This window comes from Corvus moneduloides, chromosome 3 (assembly GCF_009650955.1).
Source record: "Corvus moneduloides isolate bCorMon1 chromosome 3, bCorMon1.pri, whole genome shotgun sequence".
NCBI lineage: Eukaryota > Metazoa > Chordata > Aves > Passeriformes > Corvidae > Corvus > Corvus moneduloides.
Window position 1 is genome coordinate 88145581 of NC_045478.1, and position 26461 is coordinate 88172041.

Here is a 26461-nt window from a genome sequence, read left to right on the forward strand (position 1 = left end):
CTCAGCTTTTTGCAGCAGTAGACTCCATTCTGAAGACTGTAGCAGTATTTTAAGAAGTACAACACAGAAATTTACCCCAGGTATTTGTGGATTTAAGATTCAAGCAGGCTGAATGGTCTACAGTGCTTCTGCAGCAACTGCTTAACAACAGTGGATGAAACTCAGTCAGAATTCACAATTTAGGCCTTGATGGGAAGCACTTCGCATTTGACAACAAATCATGTAAATTCACCCTAGTTCACGGCTATGTCTAGACTATCTCTACAACAGAAAATAAAATGGGCCAAGAAAGGGAGTGTTCACAGGCCAGCCCCTTGAACTGCATCCAGGCGTTAGTTAGTCTGCGAGGTGCTAGGTGCTTGGACCAGGACTGGGTGAGGGACCGACCCAATGATACAATGATGTGACAGTACTTCAGATGGCCCTGTGTCCTAGCTCTGTCTAGTCTATGAATACAGAGACAGCCTTGCAGCACTGTTTTCTAATTATACTTTGCAATATTATTTCACTCTTTTACTGTCCTCATGCCATTTGGATAGCATAGTTCACCAGACCAAAGTCTAATAAAGATAAGAAATCTGAATATATACACATGAATGAAGACTTGTGGATTAAAATCCCCATCTTCCTATTCCAAACTGTACAATTGAACACTGTAAAAATAATCCTTGATCCCTTAGTTAATAGAGGACTACAATAGAGAACTGCAGTTCTGATCAGATCTCTGTAAACCCCAAATAATAATATTTTATAATATACACTAACTTGTTGATATTGAGGATTTTCCTACTAGGCACCATTTAGCACATTTATTGAATGTATAATCTTAGGAGAAATTATTTACAGTAAAGAATAAAGAAAGCACACCATTATTGAGCTAAAATTTGATAAACTGATTTCATTATTGATGAACATGGCAGACCAAATTCAGCCCTGGTATAAGTCCCCTGAAAGTACTACTGCTGCAGCAGAAATCAATTTGGCTCTGGTGCACACTGCTGCTTAGATAACTCTTCTGATCATACCTGTGATGCATCTTGGGGGAAAACTGCATCAAAAGCAAACATCTTGGGTGGAACCTGGCTGCCCCTTTTCTGGAAAGCATTCTGACCTCCACAGGCCAACGGGTCATACAGTGTGATTTGCTTCTTACGGGGGTCAACTTTTAAGAAAGAGCTGGACTCAGACGTGTCTCTGGCAAGCGTGGAAGAAATGCGCACCATGACTTTGACCTGTCAGCAAACACACAAAAAGATGAGCACATTTCATTAGTCTGTTTGTTGCTCTACAACTGCTATGTTGAATGAATTTTCCAGCTACCTTTGACCAATCATATGTACTTGTCAAAGCTAGTGTCTCAGTGGAAGTCAGTGAACACACAGAAAGTATGAAGCAGAATTTGTCCTAAACTACAAAGTGAATGAAGCCAGAACTCTCAATCTACTTCAACAAGTAACTGGTGTGTTGAGAATTACAATGCACATCATGGTGTTTTAGTGTCGATGCTACTCAAGTACAATGAGGAAGTATTACATCACCTTGTCTTACTCGCAATATAAATTGAAAATTAACCATACCCTGGTGGCCCAATTAAGAAAGCTGAAACATATTCTAGACTGCTAAGTTTTCAGAGCTGCTGCAGTTCCTGTGAAACAGCCTGATCAATAAGAGCCCATAAAAGCCAGATCTATAATTTACACCTTTACAATTCTAATCCAAACGCAAAGATGAAGTGCACAGTTCTGAGCGCCATCATCAAAGAGTTGTGAAAAGAGTCCCATTTTAATGGTCAGATTTTGAAATTACCATCAAGGGAGTGAATGTAATAAGCGATAAAAGATTTGTTAAAACATGCTAGCTCACAACTCATTAAATAGCTACATAATAAGATGTTATTCCTGAGACAAAAATAAATCTTCATAGATTTAATGAGGTTGTGCTGTATCCTTAGCTGAGTTGGTAAGCAATTTAGATGTAAGTAAAACAGATGACAATCAATCTGGCTTTGGTTTTCCCCGTAAATTCACTACCTGCAGACGTGAGCTCCTGACTTTAGAGGGCAAACATCACCTCTCTGCCAGATGTAGTCACACCTGCACACTTTCTCCTAGAGCAGATTGGCTTTCTCACCAACTAGCCAGAACTTTTATGTTAATGCTCCTTAATTGTATGTCACTTGTATCAAACCCACCCATGCTTGGCATGCAAGTGACCACAAAGGGTCATGTCAGCATAGGGTGGGAGCACATCTGCTGCTGGAATTGCAGACACATTCTGGGAGGAGGTTGTAGCCCCAGAAGTTGGGCTGCAGTTCCTGTTGGTCTCACTGAGACTGATGCTCTTTGTACGTACATCTCATTTCATGCTGGCCCAAGCTCATCCTGAATGCAAATAAATCAGCTGCTTTGAGAAGTAAAATCTGGGAAAATTCATTTTTGACACAACTCCTTTGAAGACAACAGAATGAGACCAGAGATTAACTGGCATTATTCAGTATTTCTGTGATGTCTTCTCTGTACGTTAGTGAGGCAAACTGGTAATTTGACTCCAGTATTTTAACCTGGCAAAACAAACTGTCATTAAATGGTGAAATGGTCCCAAATCTGCTCACACAATTTCAGTTTTACACAATTATATGAGGAAAAAAGGAAAAATACTGCTTGGGTGGGAATGGATTCTTGCTTAGTTGAGCTGCTTGTGAAACCTAACCTTTAACTGGAAAAAAACACCTCTAATGTCTTGCCAACGGCATTCTTCTGGACCCAACCCTAAGTAGAGCTGACTTCTACTGAGGACAACAGCAGCCAATACACCCGGTCAGTCCACATGAACTGGGCAAGGTCTGTTTATTCCTAGGTCTTCTGGAAGAACAGAAGGGAAGCACTGGTCAAGTTAGAAGGGAGGAAGGGAGTACAACTGTAAATCCTAGAGGAGCAAGAAAACAAAGGGCAGTATCAATCTTGTGCTGTTTTCCTATTTTCAACTTCACATGCCTCTAGCTTTCTTTTACTGTGTCCCACATTTTAAAGTAGATACCAATATCAAGAGTATTAGACTGATCTTCTGGAAAACAAAATAAATGCTATTCTTCAACTACTTTAAATAAAATGCTTGCTTTAGAAAACTCTTTCCCTATAAGCTTATGCATATTTTTGGCTGCTATGAAACTATAACCTTCAGATCCTTGATCTTTGTGTGCCAAGGAGAGTTAACCAATTACCCTGGGGTAAGTTTTTTAGGGTTTTGGAGAATGGACAGTGTGTGAAATTTAACAATCTTTCATATACAGGCAGTCTAAGAATTCTTTCTGGCCTCAAACTGTATGGGCATTCAGTTTTAACCTCAGCTACACCAGCTTTGTTATGATGTAATATCACTGGCATGAGTCCAGATCTAAACCTGTTCACACAAAATCAGATTAATATCTGCCACTTCTTACTGAAGTAACACTGCAAATCCTCCTAACTTCCAACAGCTGTAGTGACAGAAGCTAAGGCATCAGGTTCCTCTTTCCCAAGAGTAAAATACCAATTTAACTGAAATCCTAAAAATTTACTAGCATCAGATAAAGTGAATGAACCTCTAGCAAAAAAAAAAAACCAAAAAACCCTCAACTCAGAAGCCCCAGGCACTGTCTAACAGCATATATTGCTCCTCAACACGGCTGAATATAGACATTTCTCAAGAAAAATACTTCTATTGCCATGAACCTTTGTATTTCATGTGCATTTGGGATTTTTGTTTTGAGAAATAATGGTTCACAGAATCACAGAATTGCATGGGTTGGGAAAAAAACCCATACGATCTTGAGTTCAACTGTTAACCTATAACTGCCAAGTCCAGCACTAAGACGTGCCCCTAAGCCCCATGTCTACGCAGAATCCTAGAATAATTTAGGCTGGAAAAGAGCACATTCTTATGTGTTCGGGTAGAGGAATATTATATTAATTACATGTGGGTATTCTCATGGCTGGACCACTTCTTACTCATCAGGAAGATGTCTGTGTGCCTTGGGACACCATATCATAGGTAATTCTACTCACCTCCATTTAGATCAGCCTGCAGGAGCTGGCTCTGAGTCAGTTGTCTGACCCCTTTGCAGGCAACAGAGAGGAACAGGCATTTCTAGCACTTAATTTGCATGTTCTGTTTTATAACAGATGAACTCCACAAATACCTCTTGCTTTCTCTATAGCACCACAGGCATCTTAAATGTTCACCTGAGATATAGGTGCCTACATTGTAGGCTGCCTAAAGTTATTCTTTTTTGCTCTAAGCATAATAAAAATGCCCCTTCTGGGCAGCACAGTGCCTGGCCCAAATTCCGTAGCGTGCACACACACAAACACAAATCTGCGTGACAGTCTCCAGCAAAAATCAAATGCCAGCAAAAATAAAGCTAGGCACATGAGCGTGGTGGACACAGAATACAAGTAGTAACAATAGATTATTTGAACTCATCTGGTAATTTGTAGGCACTTAAATATTCTTCCAGGCCAGTTTCACACTAGTGCAATCCCTTTCAAATTACTCCTGATTTACATTACATTAATGAGAAAACAATTAGATCCCATCTGTGCAGGCTGTATGTCCCCTATATGCCATGGGAGCTGTGACTATAACAAAAATCCAATGGGCAGGCAAAATACAGGCAAACTTCAGTCCTGAGAAACACATTCAGAACTACATATGTAACTGTGGCACAGTAAACTAGGCAGACAAAAACAGATTTTAAAACATCTGATCCAGATATATCTTCTGAGAAGCCAGGCAAGCTTGTGGTCTGGGAATCAGCCTGAGACTGGGGATCTAGGACCCCTCCTGATGGCTGTGTCCAGGTGCAGTATGACTACGAGCTGTGAGTGCAGTCTGTTTCACACTGCCCACCTGTACAGGAGGCAGAGTCACAGCTTACTTCACTGCCAGGCACACTGAGACATTCAGTCACTGACTGCCCTCAAAGGACTGGCAGTAGCCATTAGATTCACACTCCATTATAAAACATTATTATGCTTGTAACCTAAACCCAAGGATTCAGGCAAAGCATTTCCCAACAGTGGTTATGACAAGAGTAAATCAACTAAGCTACAGCAGTAGAAATGATGGGAGACCACAGCCTCCTGCCCTGCTGTTTCACAGTCCTTCATGCAATTTATAGCTGGGGGTTAGCAGGGGAGGCTCAGAGTCCGTGCTGGCCCCTAAAAATCCACACCACAGGGGAGGCAGCACAGGGGTGGGCAAATGTAACTCAACCAGCTATAGGGGTAGCATAGGAACTTACTGGACTCAAAAGACTTCAGCTCAATTTAAGGAACAGACAGGCTGAAGATCACGGTGCTGCTCTGGGGAACTCAGAAATATGGTATGGTTAATTTGAAACTAACTGAAGAGTGAAGTTTAAGAACTCTAATACTTTATGCTTGCAATTTATATTTAAATAGAGTATAAATTGAACTTCTTCTAAAACGAAGAAAGTGGGTTTTCTGCTTCACTTCCCGTGTGTCATTACTCCTTTAGTCCACTGCTACAGTTTCCCACTAATCTCTTGTAATTGAAGCGTCTCAGAGATACCACTTGCGATTACTGGGACCACTCAGTCTGCCAGAAATTCTTGTTTGAATTCCAGTGACCAGATCTTGGCTGTGCCCAGCCCTAGATGTACCTCTGACTGTTTCCGTGGGGAAACATGAAAGCAATCTCCTGAGACATGCACTCTTGGTAAAACAACCTGAGCTTAATTTTGATATCATTTTACACCCATGCAAATTTGGCTGAACTCAGCAAGAAATTACTCCAGCTTAGGAGTGGAGAGACAGAATAAAAGAAAAGGTCACTTGCTCTGCATCACTACTGTGCCTTTTATAGGATATAACTTCTTAATTCTGCTCATGCTGTTAGCATTTTTTAATGTGCTTTCTCCTATGAGTTTACAGGATTTCACTGGACAACTATTTAATCCAACAGCACCCCTATTTACGTCTCTGAACTTCAGTTCCTGCCTTCAAAGACATGATTTGCTCTTACATGAGTTCTACAGTCATTGAATTCACAATATTACTCCAGATGTGAAATGCCACAAATAAGAGCAGAATCAGGCTTCCTCAAAAGGGTTTTTTTTGTATATTTGTCTATGTACTTATTTTACACATGTGTGTGTATTTCAATCATATACACTGTTTTTTAAAGCATTTTATGAATATATATAATTTTTTTCATAAATTTCTCTCTAAATGGCAATTATTGGCACTGGTGGGTTCCTTCATGGATACCATTCAGTAGCCCCAAGGGAAGACCCAGGGGAATTGCTGTATTATCACTATGCTACTGTACTGTAGAAATAATCATAAGCCTTTTAATCAACTCTGAAAATTTCAGTTGCCTGAACCATTTTTCTTTCTCCTTTTTTATCTTATGCATCCCTATAAACACAACTACTATTTCTCAAAGAAGGAATTTGCTAATTGCAGGATTTTCCTCAGGTAAACTCAATCTGTGACCTGTCATGGACCTTTTGTTATGTTCATACTCTGTGGAGAAGGACAAAGGTTCAGCACACTCTGCAAAGTAGATCTGGTGCCAAAGATATAAAAAAAAAGAAAGCAGTGACACTGCCATGTCTCCTGTGCCCACAGGGGTCTGTCTGCAGGACCAGCAGCAAAATGAGCAGGGAAGGTGGGAGAGGTAAGCAGTGTCAAATCTGTATCACACACGAATAGCTACAAACACAGACTGGAATGAGGCAACACAAGCAGAGATCAACACTGGGGATATTATCACTTCCTTCTACTCCTGCCTGTAAGATTTCATTTGGGGTTCATTTATCTAATTACTGCAGGGACAGGGCTAGACAGCTGTTGCTTCAGGCACTGTGCTTGCCTTTATGAGCTGCTTTTCTCATCAATCATTTGAGCGGCTTCTGCTGGACGTGTGCTGGGTAGTGGTGGGAGGCAGGAGCTGCAGTGCAGTCACAGGCGAGACAGGCCAGCCAGGACTATTGAGCTGTTTCAGCACTCCATCAATGTAATGGCAATCACTGGCTGCAGGAACAGCCTTATTGGAGGTTAATGAAGAGTAGGTTTTGTAATTTCTCGCTGTTACAGTTGTAAATAATGGTGGGAGGCATGCATTTTTGCTGTAGCCAGCCACAAAGTACTATGGCACAAGAAAATCTAGGCCATCCCATACGCTTGTGCACTTACATGCTTTTGCATGATGGATGTAAAGCTTGAATCCCAGAGGATATGAAACCACCTGTAAGTATGTTAAAAGATTTTTCTCACAGATCATGAGACAATTAGTTGATCATGCTAACATGAAATCTAGGAGGTCAAGATAAACAGACTGACCCAGAATGCAACAAATGCAGGATTCTATGAGTGGACATGGCTTTAATGGAAATATGGTCACATTTGGAAAAAAAACCCACAAACAAACTCAGGTGAATTATGCCAGTGTGAGCTGGTCAGGAAGCATGTGCAAACAGGCCTCATTGTCCTCTCTTTCTATTTGCACAAAGGTAACTCTCCTAGGCTTCAGTGCTTTTCTTTAGCACAAATTAGAAAACACACAGGCCTGAACACTCTTGCTGCTGGTGGAAAAGGCTGTTACTGATACTGATGCTTTGGAAAAGCAGTGAAAACAACTGAAAAAGCAATAGCATTAGAGCATGCAGGTCTCCTCTTTTTTTACAACAGTTCCTCTGTTTCTATCTTGTGTAATTGCTGAAATTTTACCAGCTCATCAACCTCATCCTGTACAGCAGTTAAACTAATTTGGACTTGTAGCAATAATGGGAAGCACTTACCATGATTGCATACTTTTTCAGCTGGACGATGCAACTTTAATAATGAATTCAATAAAATCTGGTGTGTAATACACTCAGGTCAGAGGGCACAGCTCAGTCACTTCCAGTACTGTTCATGGCAGCAGGAGCTGTGAGTTTGTCACTGTGGTTTGGTACAGCTGAAAGACAGTGCTGAGCACCAACACTGTCTGAAACCAGCACATACATCAGCCCAGCCATTCAGCTGTAACATTGCTACTTCAGCATTTACTAGATTCTAATTTAACAGAGACCACTGCAACTTTCTTCTACTCTTAAAAAAAATTAAATTAAAAAAAAAAAAACAAAGAAGACATGAGGAACATCCCGTCATGGAAAACAGTCTTTTCTTAAGGCTCCCCACATGCAGACTGGGTTCATGGCTTTCCTTTTGCTTTCTTATGATTTCTTTAAGGCAAGTCTGCATTTCAGAACTGCATAACTGGGCAGTCTGTGTGTTGCCTCAAGCAGGAGGAGGATTTTTCCCAGCTTCTGACATTCTCCACATACCTGCACCTACAATGGGACCAACAACAGGGTAATTCAGCCCATGTGCTGGGATGAAATTATTTTTCTTTTTCTTTTATTGAGAATATCTTTAAACATCACTGAGAGTGGTATTTTCTTAAGAACTGAACAAGCCAAAACAGCCTTCAACAATCCCAGCATGAACAACATGGGATCAGCTGGCAAATCTTGTCTTCCCTGCAGTGGATCTGCAGGTATGTAAGCATGCACCCACTGCCTATCAGTACAGTGAGCAGATGCTTACTTAAGGCTCCAACACACTACTGCAAAAATTTACTCTGCTTCCCCCACTATGACAAGAACTTATTTCTCTGTGCATAGTACAAGTACAATTGACTGCCATGAATTCTAGAGCTCATCTTTTCCTTGGTACCTTTCAAAATCAAGCATATATACTGCTTCACTTCAGTGAGTAGAGCATTTCACCCATTCCTTTTTTCCTACTTAATACAGCTTTTTCAAAAGGGTCTTTAGACACAAAGTGTTTATGTAGTAAATTAAACAAGATAAAAACTGTTACCTGGCACAAAATGGAGAACTGGCAACTTTCCCTGTAATTCTCATCCTCTGCTATGGTGTGGCCATATCCAACAGCCTGCAAGATGCTCCCTTGCCCGTGCTAATTTGAGAGCCATGCCTGGAGTTCTTTGGGAGAGACGAGTGCCCAACACCATGCCAGGGACCTTGTTAACAATGCAGGACTACGATGTTTGAGTGCCAGTGTCCAGGAATATTTCCTGTTCCTGTTTAATTTATTTTATAGTCTGTACTGGGTTTAGTTCCTTCACAGTAGCTGGTATGGGACTGTGTTGTAGATTTATGATGAAACATATGTTGTCCCTATGATGTGACAACACAGGGACATTTTAGTTACTGCTGAGCAGAGCTTACACAGAGTCAAGGCCTTTACAGCATCTTGTATCACCTTGCCAAGTAGCCTGGGGGTGTACAAGAAGCGGGGAAGGAACACAGTCGGGATGGATGACCCCAAGTGCCTGAAAGGATAACCCCCACTATATGGCAGCTCAGCATATAAAAGCAGGGGAAGAAGGAGAAAGAGGGAGATGAGCTGAGTTGTGGCCATTACACGTGAGGAAGCCCTGATTTCCTGGACATGGCTGAGCACCTGCCTGCCCATGGGAAGTAGTGAATGAATTCCTTATTTTGCTCTGCCTGTGCATGAAGCTTTTGCTCTTTCCAGTAAACTGTCTTTATCTCAACACACAGATTTTCACTTTCACCCTTCTGATTCTCTTGGCACATCCCACTGGGAGAGACTGAGCAAGAGGCTGTGTGGGACTGAGCTGCCTGCCATGGTTAAGCCACGGAATTGTCCCAGTCACAGATCATTGCACAGCTTAGCCATGTTTAGCATTCTCTATGTTAAATACAAGAAACTCAGTCTGTGCAGTGGTGATCTCCCAAGCATGTGATGTGCCATATGTTGCTCTGTTCTATTCCAACCTGGCTTGATATCTACAGATCCTACAGACAAATCAGCCAAACCCATGAAACACATTTGCGGCATCAGCAAGGCAGGCTCCCTAAAGGAACTTCTCTGCTCTCGTGATTGATGACAAGGCCGTTGTCCTTCCTGCTGCCTGCATAAGGCTGCCATCAGCCCCCTGGGGAGCAGGGAGACAGCAATGGTGAGTCACTTGGCTCCTTCTCATAGGCCATGCTCTTCTCTGGCTGCTGTGCAGAAAGACTGAAGAGAACTTTGCTTTGCGTATTTAAGCTTTCTCTTAGAAACCTGCCCTTCCAGCAAAACATGACTGAACTGCCTCAGCTGTCACAAGGACTGGTGTTGATAGAAAGCAGAAGCAGTAGCAATATCTCAAGCACGTGCCTTGATAATTATGTCTGCTATACTATTTCTTAAAGCTCCAGTTTCCCTTTTTGTGAAGCTGTGAAAGAGGTGCACAGGATGCAGCTTCGTAAGTATGAGCAGCAGGTCATCTTATCACTAATGCAAGAAAGTGTGACACTGAGGGCTTCACATTATATATTCTCAGGAGATGAGGAATTCCAAGATGAACAAGGCTCTCTGGTTTTTTGTCTAAGGAAACAAGAATTTCTATGGAAAGAATGCAGATAAAAGACAAAATTTCCCTTACACGTGTCTTTGAGACATCTTTTCAGTGCTAGAGAAACAAAGGATATACAGGTATTGCAAATAGATGTATAATCACAATTGTAAGGTTTTCCATTATTTATAAAGATGATCTCCATGGCTGCATACAAAAGAAGATTCCCCAGTCCGCACATAAAAGTGTACACCATCCACCATAAATAACAAATAGCAATACAATCAGACAAGAAGGATTTACATTATTTAAACCAAGCCAGAAGTGAAAAATTGCAGTTTAATGCAGATAAGTGTGGAAAAAAAATGTGTAAAACTTTGGAGTGGCAGCTCATAATGACAGACAGTAAATAAAAGGGATGGTTCTGACTAGGAATTTGGGAATTCGTGGTGAGGAAAAAAATCCCGAAGAAAGCACGGGGCCACATTGTGAAAGAGAGTCTATATAAAACAAAGGGGCTACAATTATCATGTTAGGCAACAGAGGGGAGATATCTAATAAGTGCTTGGGTATTCAGAGGAGAAATGCAGTCTCCAGGAGGAGTATAAGCAGCCTCCAGTACCATATGTTGCATGAAACAATCAGTAGAAACTTCAAGGGGTAGAGCTAGATGCTTTAGTGAGGAATGTAATACATTATAGTGTCATTGAATTCAGCAATAATTCCTTATTTACCTGCAACTATATGAGATGAGGATTTGACCTTAGTTAGGAACAACCCCCAATAAAATTAAATTTGGAAAACGAGGAAATGATAAAACCTGGATCCAAGCAATGATATGATCTACATTGCTAGTGAACATTTCATCTGAAGATCCCTCGGGGCTTTGCAGTCTTCTGACAGGATCAAGACATATTTACAATTATTCTTAATTTTCAATGGCAGAAATAAAGCTTAAGAGTAGATGAATTGTCTAAGATCCCAGGAAAAGTGTGCTTTACCTAAATAGACTACCTGAACTCTGGTTCTTCCCTTTCTTATCCCTTAACTGTAGACTATAATGTTTACAAGGGCATAAACATAATATTAAATTTACTTTTTCTTTCATGTTGCATCCTATTTAATAGTACCCTCATGCTTCTATCTTTAGCAGTGGTACAGGGAGGCACAATAATTTCAGAGCCAAGCACCCACTCAGAATGAATGAGATCCATTTGTAATTATACATTATCTCAACTTAAAAGTGCTTTTTCTTGAGCCTTAATAGAAATCCCCGACTTTTATTTTGGGCTTAATTCTGCATTCCCTTGAAATAAACAGAATTATTTATTGTGCCCATAACAAGAGAATAGAAGACAAGGTCATACAAGATGCATCTGAAGGTTCACACAACTCCATAATCTTCCATCTCCAACAGTGATCCAGCATTCTACCCCGTAAGCCTCCCACTGTGGTGGGCTGCACTGCCATCCCTCTGCTCCCTCTCAAACCGTGCTTTGCCAATACCTGTATGGCTCACGTGACCCAAGATGCAAACTGGGAGGAACACATCTTGGCAGAGGGAGCCATGGGCTCCAATGAGTCAGCCTGTAGTCTAAACCAAATCTGCAGCCCACTGGGGACACTGTTTAGGTTGGATGTGTTTATAGTGCCATTTGTGGGATGTTGGCACTCCTTTTGGAGGTGGGGTGAGAACTACCCCACAGAAGTCTCCCCTGGATACACACAGTACACGAAGTTACCTCTCCCAACTCTTCCAGAACCAGTTGCTGAGGCTCTGACTGCTTGTGCTTCTCAGACTCTGGACTGTTTATGCTTTCCCCAGTCCTAACATTCATTTGTTTTCTGACCAGTAGTGAACATCATGTTGGGATTTTCAGTAGCCTCTAGAAGGCACTACAGCCTGACTCTTACCCCTGAAGGAAATAAAATCCAAGGAAGTCCTATGTCTGAGCAAATTTGTTCCCAAAAGCAAACACAGCCTCTGGTGGTACAAGGATGCTCTTACTTGCTTGGAAAAACCCAGAGACATATTAGCCAAGTCTGCACAGCTGGTTCTAAGGATCTCTGTGTAGTACTCTGTGATGCTGACTCCTGGGCATGCGTCTGACTCCAGGTACAGTACAGCTCATCTCCACCGCATCCTGTGTTCCCATGGGAAGAAATCCAGGTATGCAGGCAATGAGGATGCTTCTGTTTGCTTAGCACTGATCCTGGCCTGACTGATCACAGAACCAAGATACCAGGAGTGTACTGCTTTCCTGTGCTTTTTTATTTCGTACTAAACATAAACAGAACAGAACAAAAATGATACCAAATCAGAGAGGCACATAAACAAAAATGACAGAAAGGAAACTAAATGGAAGCCCCTGATGGGAACTAAATGCAAACAGTACTTTGACAAATGGAACTTGTCTCCTGTCACAGAGACCTACTAACTTCTTTTACCCTGAGCTGCAGTATAACAGTGTAAAATTGCCACTGACCCTCCTCCTTGATGAATGCAGCTCTATAGCAATGAGAAAGAGCCAGTGAAGAGCCATCTGCTTTGTGACCCCTACCACTAATGATTTCATCCACTGTTTGCTGCTTTGTTAAATGTTGCAACAAATACCAGCAATATTGGTGAATACACTGGTAACCAATCACTTGTCCTAGAATAAATATCCAGTGCCTGTTAGTAGTCTTTCTACATGCCCTCAGCTGTAATTCTGCAATCTTAATTTGGGTAAAATTTCCATCATCTTCAACCTCGACTGCCATTTTCTGACTTCTGAGTGCTTAACCATGCAACCTTAACATTCCTTTAATACTGCTATTTGTCAACAGAATAATTCATTACGCTGTGTGTAACTTAGGAATTGTGTAATTCTTCTAGCAAGTAGCAACCTTAATGAATGGCACCTGATCAATAATGCAGAATTCAACATTTGAGAATAAATAAAAAGCCTTTTTCATGAGGAGTGTCTGCAGGAAATGTCAAAATCATTTATCAAGGGTCCAGACTGATAGCCTGCAGCTGCTATCCACAAGAATTATAAAAACATACATTGTTGAGTCTTGAAAATATGTTTTTTATACTGAGTATAACTAGATTTTTCCATGTACAAAACACAAAATAAGGACTTACTGAGTATGAATGCAATGGTCATTACCAGAGTTTTGTTAAAGTAAAATTTTGCCACAATAGTACTTTGTCCCTAAGCTGCTAGTTATACAGGATTATTTTAACTTGGTTTCCAGGTGCCCCTTTAAAACAATCCTCATTGTAACTCTAGACAGGCTGAGCTGCTTAATACAAATGCAAAAATGCATTTGTATTTGGGTTTCAAAACCCCAGATTAACGAGGTAATCAGACAAACATTACAAATCAAGACAAGGGTAAGCACTTTATCTCTTCCTGATATCTAGGAGCAGCATGTATCAAAGGAACAAGTAGTTTCTACTGTCTTGGAAAGCTTTTACATTTCTTAATAAATGGTCTAACAAAGAAGCACAAGGTAACTCCAAATACTTTGCTGATAATCCTGATCCAGCAGTAAATAGAGTAGCAATTACTAGCTAAGGGCTATAATCACAATCCACAAACATGAGCAAGATCATGAAAATAGAGGTTTAATGAAGTTTGCTTTAGTCCTATGTGGCTTAAAAACCTTAATTTTAAGTGCCAAAGCTGTCAGAGGCTGAGTCCACTGTGATCAGTCTTCATGGTGTTATTTAAATAGCTAAGAATAATCTCATCCTGGACTGTACATATCCAAGCAAGACTCCTTTCATTGTACATGGGATGCAGCAGGATGGGGACTGCAATAGCTTTGTAAGCTTAGTTTCTAAAGATGAGGCCCTTGATCTGTTAGGAACTGCTTAAGAAGGCTTCACTTTTAGCTACCTTGGACTACACTGGCCATTTGATTTCTCTTTTCTGATGCAGATAAAAAGAGTAATCTGGTGGTGGATAAGAACAAGTGGAGAACCTTGATGGGGTGGGCAGGACACAGTTCCACAGCTCCATCTCTCTCTCTGAGTCGGGTGACAGAGCTGGCTGCTTCATCTCTAAAATCTGAAGATTTCCACTTTGGTTGCCTTGGTGCCTTTGATGGGTAGCAATTCCTGCAGAGAGCCACTCTGTTGATACTACTGGAGATATGCTAGCTATTACAACAATTAACCTGTTTCTAAATCCATCTCTTTAAACAGTGCTTTTCTACCTACTATGACAATTTCTTTGGTGACACTGCTATTTGTCCTTGGTGGCACTGCATGCCAGACAATGGCTATAAAAGTAGCAGTCAGTGCACAGGTTTCACAAATGATTGAAGCAACTAGCCTTTTCTTGAGCAAGAAAGGGATCTTTCATGTTAAGATAATTCATCCTCCATGCTTGTCACCACTGTAGCTTAGTATCAGGAAAGAAACATTCTTTGATGCCTGTAAGGTTTTGTTGCTCATCACAAAACAGAGAGATTAATGAAGGGGGGAAAAAGCGGGGTGAAGATGACTTTTTTTTTTAATTAAAAAGCATCTTTCCACAACAGATTAGAGCATAGGCAGAACAAATAAGCAAGGTAAAATATATCAGAGTGATAAAAGGGAGAAGGTACCACAACAAATTACACTTACAGAGTCATTTTTAATGTGCAGCACAGAAGGAACTTTGATGAAATATTCAAACTTCAAATCTAACGTGATCCTAAATCAGCGCTATGTGTTAGAGAAGGAGACAGATCTACTGCCTGCCTGTCTGGTGAAGGATGGTTTTATACCAATAAACCTGAAAAGGGTATGTCTTGAAATGACTTGAGCCAGACTGATCATATACATCAGTATGAAATGTGAGAAGCACAGAAAGCCAGTGTAGCCAGAGCTGGGCCAGAATCCAAATCAGTCACGCCAACCACAACAATATTCAGATTTTCACTGGTGGAGCCAAAGCCCAAACTTGGATCAACTTGGTTTTTCCTCACTTCTTTCAGTACATAAAACCTTCTAAATAGTTCCTGGAATTGACAGTACTACATTTAGACAGAATGGAGCATAAATCTGTCCAGCTGGGAAACTTCAGGTACAGTAACAGGCATTATGACAACTCTTAAGGTGAAAAATTAACAACTCGAGTTTTTAATTGCATGTCTAAAGCTGCCTTTATCACCTGTTGCCCATTACTAAAGCTCTACTTTAGTAGAGCTTCATTTTTTTTAAGGACTGCCCTCACAGCAACACTCATCTGCGAGTGCTGCAAACCATGCAGTCCTGTGTTTACCTCTTTAATAGTCAAGTATCTTTCATTCTTACATAGTATTTTTGCTATACAAATAAAAAATTGGAATATAGATCTTTGGACAGTGTGCATCTCAACTTTGGGTATAATTACATCTAGATTTTGATTCAGATTATTCCCTAAGATAAAGCTAATAATTGGTAATATGTCATGGTTCACACACTACTTTGTCTATACCACTGCTCTTCCTGTATTTCTGTTAAATGCTGCACATCTCACCTGACTGCAGGTGAATGCACATAGTAGCAAATATCCGATACAAGTTTTGGTAAGGTTAACATTGCATATGAAAAGGAAATTCATGCAACATATGATATGTAATATAAAGGAAATTCATTCTGTCATTGATTTCTACCAATTTTTATAGATGTTTCAAGAAATGTAGTCTCTATCAAGGTGCTTCAGGAATTATGTGTGTAATAAGATAAAACAAGGCACATTTTTAGTGGAGTGACTATCTTGGGATGTCCTCAGATACTGTGCAATTCAGTAAACCTCTTAATATTATTTTAATTAAGCTGTTACAATTCATCATGTCAAAACATAAACATACAGATTATATAAAACTGCATTAGGAGACCTTACATAGTCCTGATTAATGGCCTCATAGGTTGTAAAATGAACCCAAACTGTAAAATTATACTGTGGGCTTTTCTAAAATGTGAATTATTGACTTGACACATTATAATAACTCTTTCCAAACTATTGTGGTCTATGGTTCAAATCTTTTCTGTGTAGCTCACTGACATGCACAGTAAGCCTGATTTACTACGTCTCTTACTGCATGAACATCCACAGACAGCAACATCCTCCAAAATGTATTCCAAAACACTGCAAGTAACCAGAGGGACAAAGGCACAAGGAAGAAAATGCCTTTAATCAACAGTGACTTCCAGATAAGAATAACTCAGAATCCCTCCTACTATCTCACCTGGCAGAAAAGTTTCTACCATTGACAAGGTACACCAATGCCTGAATATGTTACAAGGAATCTGCTCTGTGAATCTGCTGCCTTGGCTCTTCAGTGATTTCCTTTAGAAAGAGGCAGTTTATTTGCTGGCTCAGTATGCTATGATTTTCTATAGGCCTAACACAGGAGAGACATTTCTAAGACCTGGCAGATTATATCTTGATTGTTGTATTAACATGAGCCTCAAAAAAAAAAGCCACTTGAACCCAAAACTTTTAATCACCTTTAAATACTTCTGAGGACCAAAACAAACCTCAGCCCATTCAAGAAGCTGCAGACTCTGTAGGCAAAGAAGCCATTCTGGATCCTATGGAGCTCAAACCCTACAGACCATATAGATACAGCTGGACCAAGCCACTCAGTTGTGGCAACAGTCCCTCACTGCTGCAAACACCTACAAAAGGCGTGGAAACATTGTCCCCTCCCCCTCAAAGGCCAGGGATGAACTCAAAGCCTGTCTTCTCAACATATGCAGCATAGCTTTCATTTCCCTGAAATTAAAATTCCAAATTCAAATCAGGCAGCATATTTTGCAAAATGCTTTTTTTTTTTTTCCTGGGGTAACAGAAGGACTCTCACACATACCCAAATTGGAAATGTGTATCTTGTTGAATTATACAATGGAAGCTCTTTTGGTTACAGGAAATAAGTTACACTTTAACTTGACAACTTTCAATTACATATTTAAAGACCCAAAACTCATAATTTCTATTTTTTCAGGATAGAATTTTTGTTTTGTTTCAATAGAAATAAAAATATGTTACAACTAAAATTTTCTGGGAAATATTGAAATTATTTTGGATTCATTTAAAAAGTCTGTGTTGGTAAAACAGTGTTTTCCTCTCTGACTTAAAAAATACTTTGAAAATGTAGCTTATATGATGCATTACATAAACAAAAATAATTATGAAATTAAAATACTCCATACCTAAAGAGTAGCGTCAAAACAGTTTTTTGGGGGGAGAAAAAAAAAACAAAACAAACAATAAACCAACCAAAAAATAACTGACTGGAAAAAAATGTCAGCTATTTTTTAGCTCAATCAACAGTTCAACTTTCAGTCATCAGTTTTTAAAAAACCCAATTACACAGGTATTGGCAACTAGCATAACCTGACAGGGAGCGGCTATCTTTAAATACAGACATTGAAACAAAAAATGACATTAAAAACTAAATTGTTGCTTTAGTAGAACCAGACCTACTTACTGGGCACGTATTAAACATTTAAGTGCTGAAAGAGTTAAGAAAATCCGAGTTGAACAAAAAACCAGCTATTTTTAAAATTTTTACACTAGATTCCATAAAATGGAGGAAAGTAAAATTGAGCAAATTGATATCTATAAAGAGTTCTAATCACACAATTATATTATCTTTTTGAAGTAGTGTATCGTGTATTTTGCAGAGTTAATCTATACTTCTAGAAATGCATACTCAGGGCAAAGTCTACACACACACACACTACATTTCCCCATTAAAAAAAATGATTATCTTAATATGAAGCAAAATAAGTTTCATTTCTAAAAAAAAGCTACCCCCAAAATCCAGCCTAAAATTCAACATATTTTTGTGCAGAAAACTTTCAAGTTTCTGTAGACATACATGGCATACTCTTCTGAATCTACATTTTCCAAGGAAAAAGTAGGAATGCTTTTCACATATAAACCTAGAGAAGCATGTGGAAATCTTTATTATTAACCCTTTTCAAATAGTTTCTGCATAAGAATAAAAATGTAGAGGAGAAGTATACAGACTCTCTAAAAAAAATGGGTAGATTTTTTTTTTTTTTTTTAATATACGTCAATATTTGTGGGGAAAAAATCCAAAGCAGGCCCACTGACTTTATCAACACGCCAACTTTCAGAAAGATTAGATAATCATAGGACCTTGACTTGTTTATGTCAACTGAACTCTCAAAGATTAATGGAATCTTTTCAGGCTGCAAAGCTTTCACTATTAGGAATGACCAAAAGTAAGAAAAGAAGATCGTTGTCATAGAAACCCCCAAAATTCGGGGTCTCGCAACAGAGGAAACTATTAAGAACAACAGTCAAACTCTTTTGAAAGAGAGGCATATCTTGGGCTGGGAATCAGGGGCTGGACTTCTTCCTCAGCAAAGAAAGAGGCAGGCTGGCTGGAGACCACCATTGCCCGAAGGGCTGAATATCTCTCCCAGGATTTGAACACGGATGATTGATTACTTTAACTGGGCTGATGCCCTCGGTGAAGAGGAGGAGGAAAGTCTACAGGTGGCCAAACACTTACATTTTCTCCATCAGTACAGCTGGCAATATAATTCCCCCAAATATGACATGATCTCTGTGTTGAATTCAGCTACCCTCTGTACATTGGGAACTTGAAATATGGGGAGCTTTAGTACGGCAAAGGTTAGTGAATGATAGGAAGATGAAGCTGGCTTTTCTATTTCTAACATCCCATGTTCCCTTTGAATTCTCAAGCAGGGGAAGTAACTCTAAGAATGATAATACAAACCATTTCCCTTTAATTAACAACACTCACTACTGCATAAACAACCAAATCTCCTCCTACACCATGTCACCTAATTGTCCACAACCATCATGAAAGAATCCTTCCTCTCATCTTCCCAGCCAGTGCTGCTTCACAGTCTACAAGTGAGTTCAAGATTTCCTTTAAACCACCAGGCAATGGCCTTTGATACAGGCATGAGGAGACTGGACTGTACAGACCACTGACCTAATCTTTGCCAGTTACAGACAGGCATGTACATGAATTTGTATGGATCTACTTGATGTCCTTGCAGCTCCACCTGTGCTCAATGCCTTCAAGAGTAGGATTCCCTCCATGCCATTATACATTTCTACATAACTGAAGTTGCTGCGACTCATCAGCTACATGCTATTATTACTTTGCAAGAAACTCAAATATCTTGAAAAGTTAATCTCTTTGCCCTCAGCATCTGACAATCGATAAATCCAAGACATAATTGGGCTAAATATGTCTCTCTCCTGATAAATTCATTTGGTTTTTTTTTTTTTGAGTAATGCATTACTCAACGTAATAATTCTATTCATACTCAATTTTCGAAATTGCTCTTTAAATTACTGAAAGAGTAAGTGTTAAGTAATCCCAGGATTTGCAGGATCTCACTTTCCTCACAGTATCATGCAGGCACACAGGTGTGGTGGTCTGACCTAGACTGGATGCCACGTGCCAACCAAAGCTGCTCTACCACTCCCCTCTGCAACTGGACAAGGTCAACCCGCTGCCACAGGGAAGGCATAAAAGTGTTGAACTGTGTCTGCCTGGAACAAACGGCACTGTGGAAGTGTCCAAACAAGCACCAAAATGCTGCATGGTATTGGTGGTATTTCTATTAATCTACCACAAGCAGAGCCTGAGCAATTTTCTTGCAGTTCTCTATCAGCACTCTTCATTTCTCACCTGGAAAAGGTCTGTTGCTATTCCAGTCCTAAGCCTTTTTTGGACAGGGATGGAAACCTGCCAAAACATGCAGGAGTACTGTGAATACTGTGAATGAGGTGTGCTAAGGAGTCCTCTGGGACTACAGACTCATTTTTACACAAGGTCTGAGCAAGGGTGTGAACCCAGATGTCTAGAGGTAGACTACTGCATTAACCTACTGTGCCGTTTGTCTGCATTCGTAACAAAGTCATGCTGTATTTAATGGACAAGGCTGTACTTTCTTCAGCCACATAGTGACAAAAGAAGTGCTATAATATTAATTTGCAGGGGAAAGAAGTTCTATGTGGAGTCATCTTTTGCACTGACAGAAGATGCATATTTTTGCACTGACACCACAGGGAACAGTAATTGGAAATGAAGGGCGATTTTTTTCAAAGGCCTTCAAAGACCCAATAAGGCTGCCACTGAAGCCAATGAAAAAATTCCTATTGCCTTTAGAGGAACAGGAATAGAAGTGGGTCCTTGCTGTGCAATGCCAACACTTCTGCCCTCTTAACCATGAGTTCTGCCACAGCTCACTCTGTTTTCCTCAGGTCGTAGGACCATAACCTACTCCTGTATGTTATCTTCTTTTCTAAAGCAGATGAACAACACTGAACAAGCTGATGGGAAACATTAAAAACAACAACTGCCCCTAGCAATCAGTTTTTCAGTGCATGATGGAAGAGAGATGTCTCATCTGAGAGCTGTAAAGATTTTTAGAATACTGGTCTAAAAAATATGGAGACTGTTGATTGAGCATTCCTAGTTTAACACCGTTATCATGACCAACCAATAAGCATATTTATCCAGCGGATTCACTGCCGTGAAATTAAAAAAGAATAGTCTTGTTTTGGTTTTCTTCCCATTTCAGCCCACAATAAATTTCTCTTCATTTTACTAGCTCTCTCACGCTGTATTAACGGAACTTTATGAAGTGTTTGCCAGGCCAAAGGCTAATCTAATTACATAGACTTTTCTGGACCAGATCCATTTGTCACAGACTATTTCAGTGACTTGGCTTCTGTCTGTGCATGTATATTTCTACAGAAAATGATAAAATCAATGTTCTCTCTCCCAAGCTGTGAGTTTCCATACTTTTACACACAGTCTTCTGAAAATGTTCCAAATGTATTTGAAAAAGAAAAAAGAAAAGCAAAAGAAGAAAAGTAAAAAACTGAGAGGTCATTTTTTAGCATGATTTCATCTGAGATTATTGTTTACACTGCAAAATTATTGTGTATCAAATAAATATTTCTCTGCCTGGGATAGTATTTAAAAATGTTCCTTAAGACAAAGATGTAACTTCCTTTTCTCTTCTCACTCTTCCTCTTTTCTGTGATTCCCAGCTACTTAAATCAATACTTGTCTGCAGCAAAGCCAAATGCACAACAATGTAGAAGACTGGTACATGTGGTGAAGGACTCTAAGTGTGTTCTCAGATGGTCAAGAGAAAATCCACGTAGGTATGATGTGCTTCTTGAGAGTGTAAAATGTCTGTTGAGGGAGTCAAAAACAGATGTCAGGTTAGATTCATCCTTTTCCTGTTCTGGCAGATGAAACTCCATGTGCTGAGTCACATAACAGCCTGTTGTGTGCATGGGACAGCTGCACATCCACTCACATGGTGCAAGACCCCAGAGCTAGTCTGGGAAACATGTACTGCTCCAGATGCACCTCTCCTCCTCCTTGGCCCAAGACACCAGGCACAGCTAGTTAGCACATCAGTCAGCAGGGCCGAAGACAAGGAGGACACGTCACCAGGCTTCGAAACTGGGAGATGTAGTTTTGGCTGTAGGGGAGCTTGAGATGAGGTGCAGCTGCAGTCAGTCCTATATGCATCATAGAAGACTTGACAACCCTGCTTAAATCTCAAACCCTGTTAAAACTGTGACTCCCTCACCAACTGTTGATTCCCACAGAGTGGAGAGTCTATAGAATTCCTAAATAGAAGAAAATCTGGTTTACTGGGAGCACCAACCTTTGAATGACTCAGCTAATCGCACACACCAAAAATCCTAAAAACCCCAAACACAAGTCATGTAAGAGTTATCTTCTCAGGTTCTTGAGAATATTTTAGCTCTAAGGCACTAAGTATTTCCCCATCCTCAGCAAGCGAGGTATTTCAGGCATTCATGTTGATGGAAAGATGGAAAGTTTTCTGCTTTATTACACAAAAACTTCAGTTAAGCTATTCAGCCACCAGCCCACCTGTATTCTAATAAAGTAACTTACTATCGCTTCTCCTGCTCAGCCTCTTTTTTGTCTCCCCATCTCTTTCCCTCCAACCCCTAATAAGTTTGCTATAAATTTGATGACCAAAAGGGACAGAAGACAGCAAATGTGACAGTACCAGAGAGTAAACTGATAACAGGTTGAAGAACATAATGACATCTAGAAAAGGTGAAAGTGCAGATATTGCCAAAGAACCTGGCTTCTAGTACTGTCACCTTTAATAACTTTCATCTTGGTTTTTGCTAAAACTTGAAAATGAAACCATTCAACTCAGACAGCTTCTGCCGTCTGTCTGCCTGTCAGCCTCAGAGACCAATTTGGTTTCTGTATGACAACAAAGTCATTGAGCTTCTGAATCCAACATTCACACAGTACCCACAATACAAGGGGCTCCCAAGGTAGAGCAGCATACCTGGGAAATCTGTATTCCCACTGAACAAACCCAGATGGGATCACTGTGATAAAGGCATGCGAAGACCAAAGGAAATGCTGCAGGAGCGTGCCCCACTCCAAAAACTCTCAGGCAAAAGCAATGGCCGCCAGCAGGACGACAGAAAGCACACAAGAGCAACCCTGAAGCTCTTGCAACCAAGAACAAAAAACAGTGCTAAAACACATGGAAGGTTGCCTAGAGCCCCCATTATCCCTCATGTCATTCCCATGTGAAATGAAGCACGTGGGGGACTGAGAATATGGTGCAGTACCACCCATCTGCAGACTTTCCAGTCTGAGGAAAGGGAAGGAGCAATCTGTACATCTTGTTTCTGGTAATGTTCAAGTTAATTTTGAGGCACATGCATCCAGCCCTAAGATACCAGGAAAAGCCCTGCATAGATGTCCCCAGGCATTATTCAGGTAATAGATTTTTAAAGTTTACTTGACTAAAGCTAAAGAGTGTTTTCTGAGAAGCCACAGCATACACAGATGAGAAACAAAAGCATTCTAATTAAAGGCCTTCTCCTCTTATCAGAGGATATTGGATTAGTGTAAACCACATCAGAGGAAACTAGTTAATCCGTGTTTGGTTGATTTGTACACTGGGGAAGCCAAGAGATTTTAGCAGTCACTATTATTTACAGCAGTAAATGTCAGTTTAATGACAGAAAATCCAGCGTTACTTTTTTGGCTGAATGATGAGGATTTTCTTGTTTCAATATGTACACTTTCTAACTCTCTGACTTCTAAAACAGTAGTATAAATATACTTTGATTTGTGATGTTAACTTCTAGCATATCCATGGCACATTAATTAACGGTGCTGATAACCTCCAGAGGCTTGCTCATAGGAACATGATGTAACAGACATGGTAAGTCATTTCAGGAGTACTTGAATTTCACATGACACCCTCTTAGTGGAGGGATGGGTTAGGAGAGGCCAAGATTTGCCTGAGATTGCTCTAGGATTACTGGGATGCATCCTGACACAACACATACAGTTAAGTTCAACAGGAAAGCATGAGAACTCTGTCATGTCCCACTGTATGCATAAGCCAGAACAGCCTATTCAGCTTTTTCTAGGCAAGCATACTAAAAAATAATGAGCACACATCTAGCCACACTCTTTGTTAAAATGAAAATGGGGTTCTTCGTTTATGGTCCCAAAGTTTCCACATTCCAGGTGGGTTGTTCCTGACCTTTTCTCCTTGGAACACTGTTTAGACAAAGAAGCCCTTGTATGTTTCACTAACCCTTACTTTGTACTAACTCTAGACTGGAGCTTTCAGGCTAGATGATATTTTTCCTCTTTTCTAAATGAATGCCTTGTTCAACACATTGTTGATACAGACTGAAGAGAGGTATATTATACCATAAGGGACCAGCTTACATGCAGCAATACACATTTTTTATTAATGCAATCCATCATTTACCTTATCCTCCCTCTGAAGAAAACAAAAGGATCAAATTTATATGTAACTGCCCAACACAGAGATTTTTGTAAGACTTGTTTATGAAATGAGAAACCAGTGTGGGAGCAAAATATAATTCATAACATACAAATACTTCCTAAAGGTACAATAAAGCTCATGGAATCAGCAGAAATAAAAAGCATTATGGGAGAAATAGTAGCAGATCCTCACATTAAAAGGCAGCAGAGAAAGGTCAGGAAGGGAGGGTAACAGGGAGCTGGTAGCATCACCCTGGCCCACACTGTGAGTAGCAGCATTATCTGAGCAGGGGGGAGGAGAATGTGAAGATTCTGTCTATGGTAATTCTGTTAAAATGCTGTTTCTAGCAAGCAGCATCTCAAATACCAGCTAATACAGACATTTGATATTGCAGTAATGGCACTTGCACCAATTACAGTTCTTTTGTATGCCTCTTCACCTAACTAGAGTTAAACTAAGTTCTACTTCTTCCACCTATAAAGAAAATTAGACAGGATACATCAGGTGCAAGCTACTATGATTTTAGGCACTAGATCTTTAGCAGATGTAAGTGAGCACATATCAGCAGAGCTGATCTCACAGAACTTTGCCCTGATCTACTCAATCTTGTCTTCAGCTGTGTCTTAGGCATCTTCCTCCATTTTTATTAGAGTAAGGTTGGTAGGACTGCAGGGGGAAGCTCATGGGAGTGAAGACACAGACTGGTGTAAAAGGAAAGGTCAGAGTCCAAAAAAAGGAGACAACATGGAAGGCAGGCCTGAGATGAATGTGGGAGGATGAAAAAGTGGCAGTAAGTAAAACAACATGGATAGGTCACATCTTGGAAGCAAAGGCATAAGGCAATGAGGGGTAAGCTGTAGTGAGGGGCTGAATTCTGCAGTGTAAGAGTGGTATTGCAGTGCAGAAAACTAGAGACACTTAGTAAAAAGGGCTGGAAGAGTTAAATATCGAAGTCCTTAATGAACTCAAATGAGACTATAAATCCTTTCAGATCTCTCACCCATTGTGGTAATGATGTCCTGCCTCTTCATTTCACTGCAGAGACTACTTCTGCTTATGAGACTGTAAGCAATTAGAATAAGAGCCCTTTCACTGTGAAATACCTCAGAAGATATACAGATCAGAAAAGCAGCACACCTCAAAATACACACTTGTGCAACCACTATAAAGTGTGTAAGAAATGCAGTGGGATAGAATTTGGCAGCTGATGTCAGTTAACAGCAGAAATAGAAAAGATAAAAAGCAAAAAAACTATGAGGCAAGAGGATGCAGGCAAAATTTGTATAACAGAAATGGAATGGAAAGAAGATAGTGACCTATTTCACTTCATCAGGAGGTGATCACTTCTCTCGTTATTGGTGTAAGGACAAGCAATCCATACTTGATCCTGCTCTAAGTTTTTGTACTCTGGGCCTCCCAAACCTGTTGGGCCTGTGAAAACAAGTATTCTGAGAAAATAAGCAAAAATTTTAGGATAAAGTGACTCTTTTTACAGCAGCATAAACAGGTACTGAATTCCAGCTTCGTAGCACTGCTGTACTGTGGGCTGGCAGCTTTCAGAATGAGAAGCCTTTAGGTCTGGGGTTTGTAAGCAATTTGCCACACTTGTCATCCTTGCTGTATAAAAGCCTTTCCCAGAGGACATTGTTCTAACAAAATTATCCATTGCAAAGGCCAGCAGCATGCTCATCGTGTCTCAATCAAGGCTGCATAAAGAGGAAACCTGCATGTCTATCATCTGGACAATAAGTCTTTCTGACTGCAGACTATTCTAAAAGGCTAGTCCTTAGAAGCACCTAATTTCTCAGTTGGAAATTATTTCTCTTTGTCTGGCAGAAGCATATAGCAATGAACATCCTATGAGAACAATATTCCGAGGCTTAAAGCAGAATCCATGTAAATACATCAGTAGCATCCTTGTAACATCTCTGTGACCAAACAAAAGAAAAAAAATCCAAAAATTTTGTATTTGTGATATGAAGTAGCTGAAAACAACAACAAAAGAACAACAAAAGAAAGAAGATGAGCACAGCACACTGGTCCCTGTGCACCTCCATTTACACTTTTGATACTGCTCCTGTCAGTCTCCTTTGTTTAGCCTATCTTCCCTCTGCACATCATCATCCACTGTATTAAATACAGAGGAAAAAAGCTCACATGGTCAAGGAAAAGGAAGAATGATTTCCAAGGAACTCTTCATAATCACAATACTACCTTAATCTCTAAACTGCATTCTGTATCTGATTTACATGAAATTACACTACCTTCCCATTA

The 26461-nt window shown here is 40.1% G+C and overlaps 1 protein-coding gene across 1 annotated transcript in view; it reads right to left on the reverse strand.

The window, feature by feature from the left end:
- Nucleotides 1-26461, reverse strand: part of KIF26B (kinesin family member 26B) — a 285388-nt gene that overhangs the window by 65680 nt on the left and 193247 nt on the right. The window contains exon 6 of the mRNA XM_032102636.1: nucleotides 1026-1232. Within this exon, the coding sequence (XP_031958527.1) occupies nucleotides 1026-1232 (207 nt within the window). The remainder of the gene's footprint in view (nucleotides 1-1025; nucleotides 1233-26461) is intronic.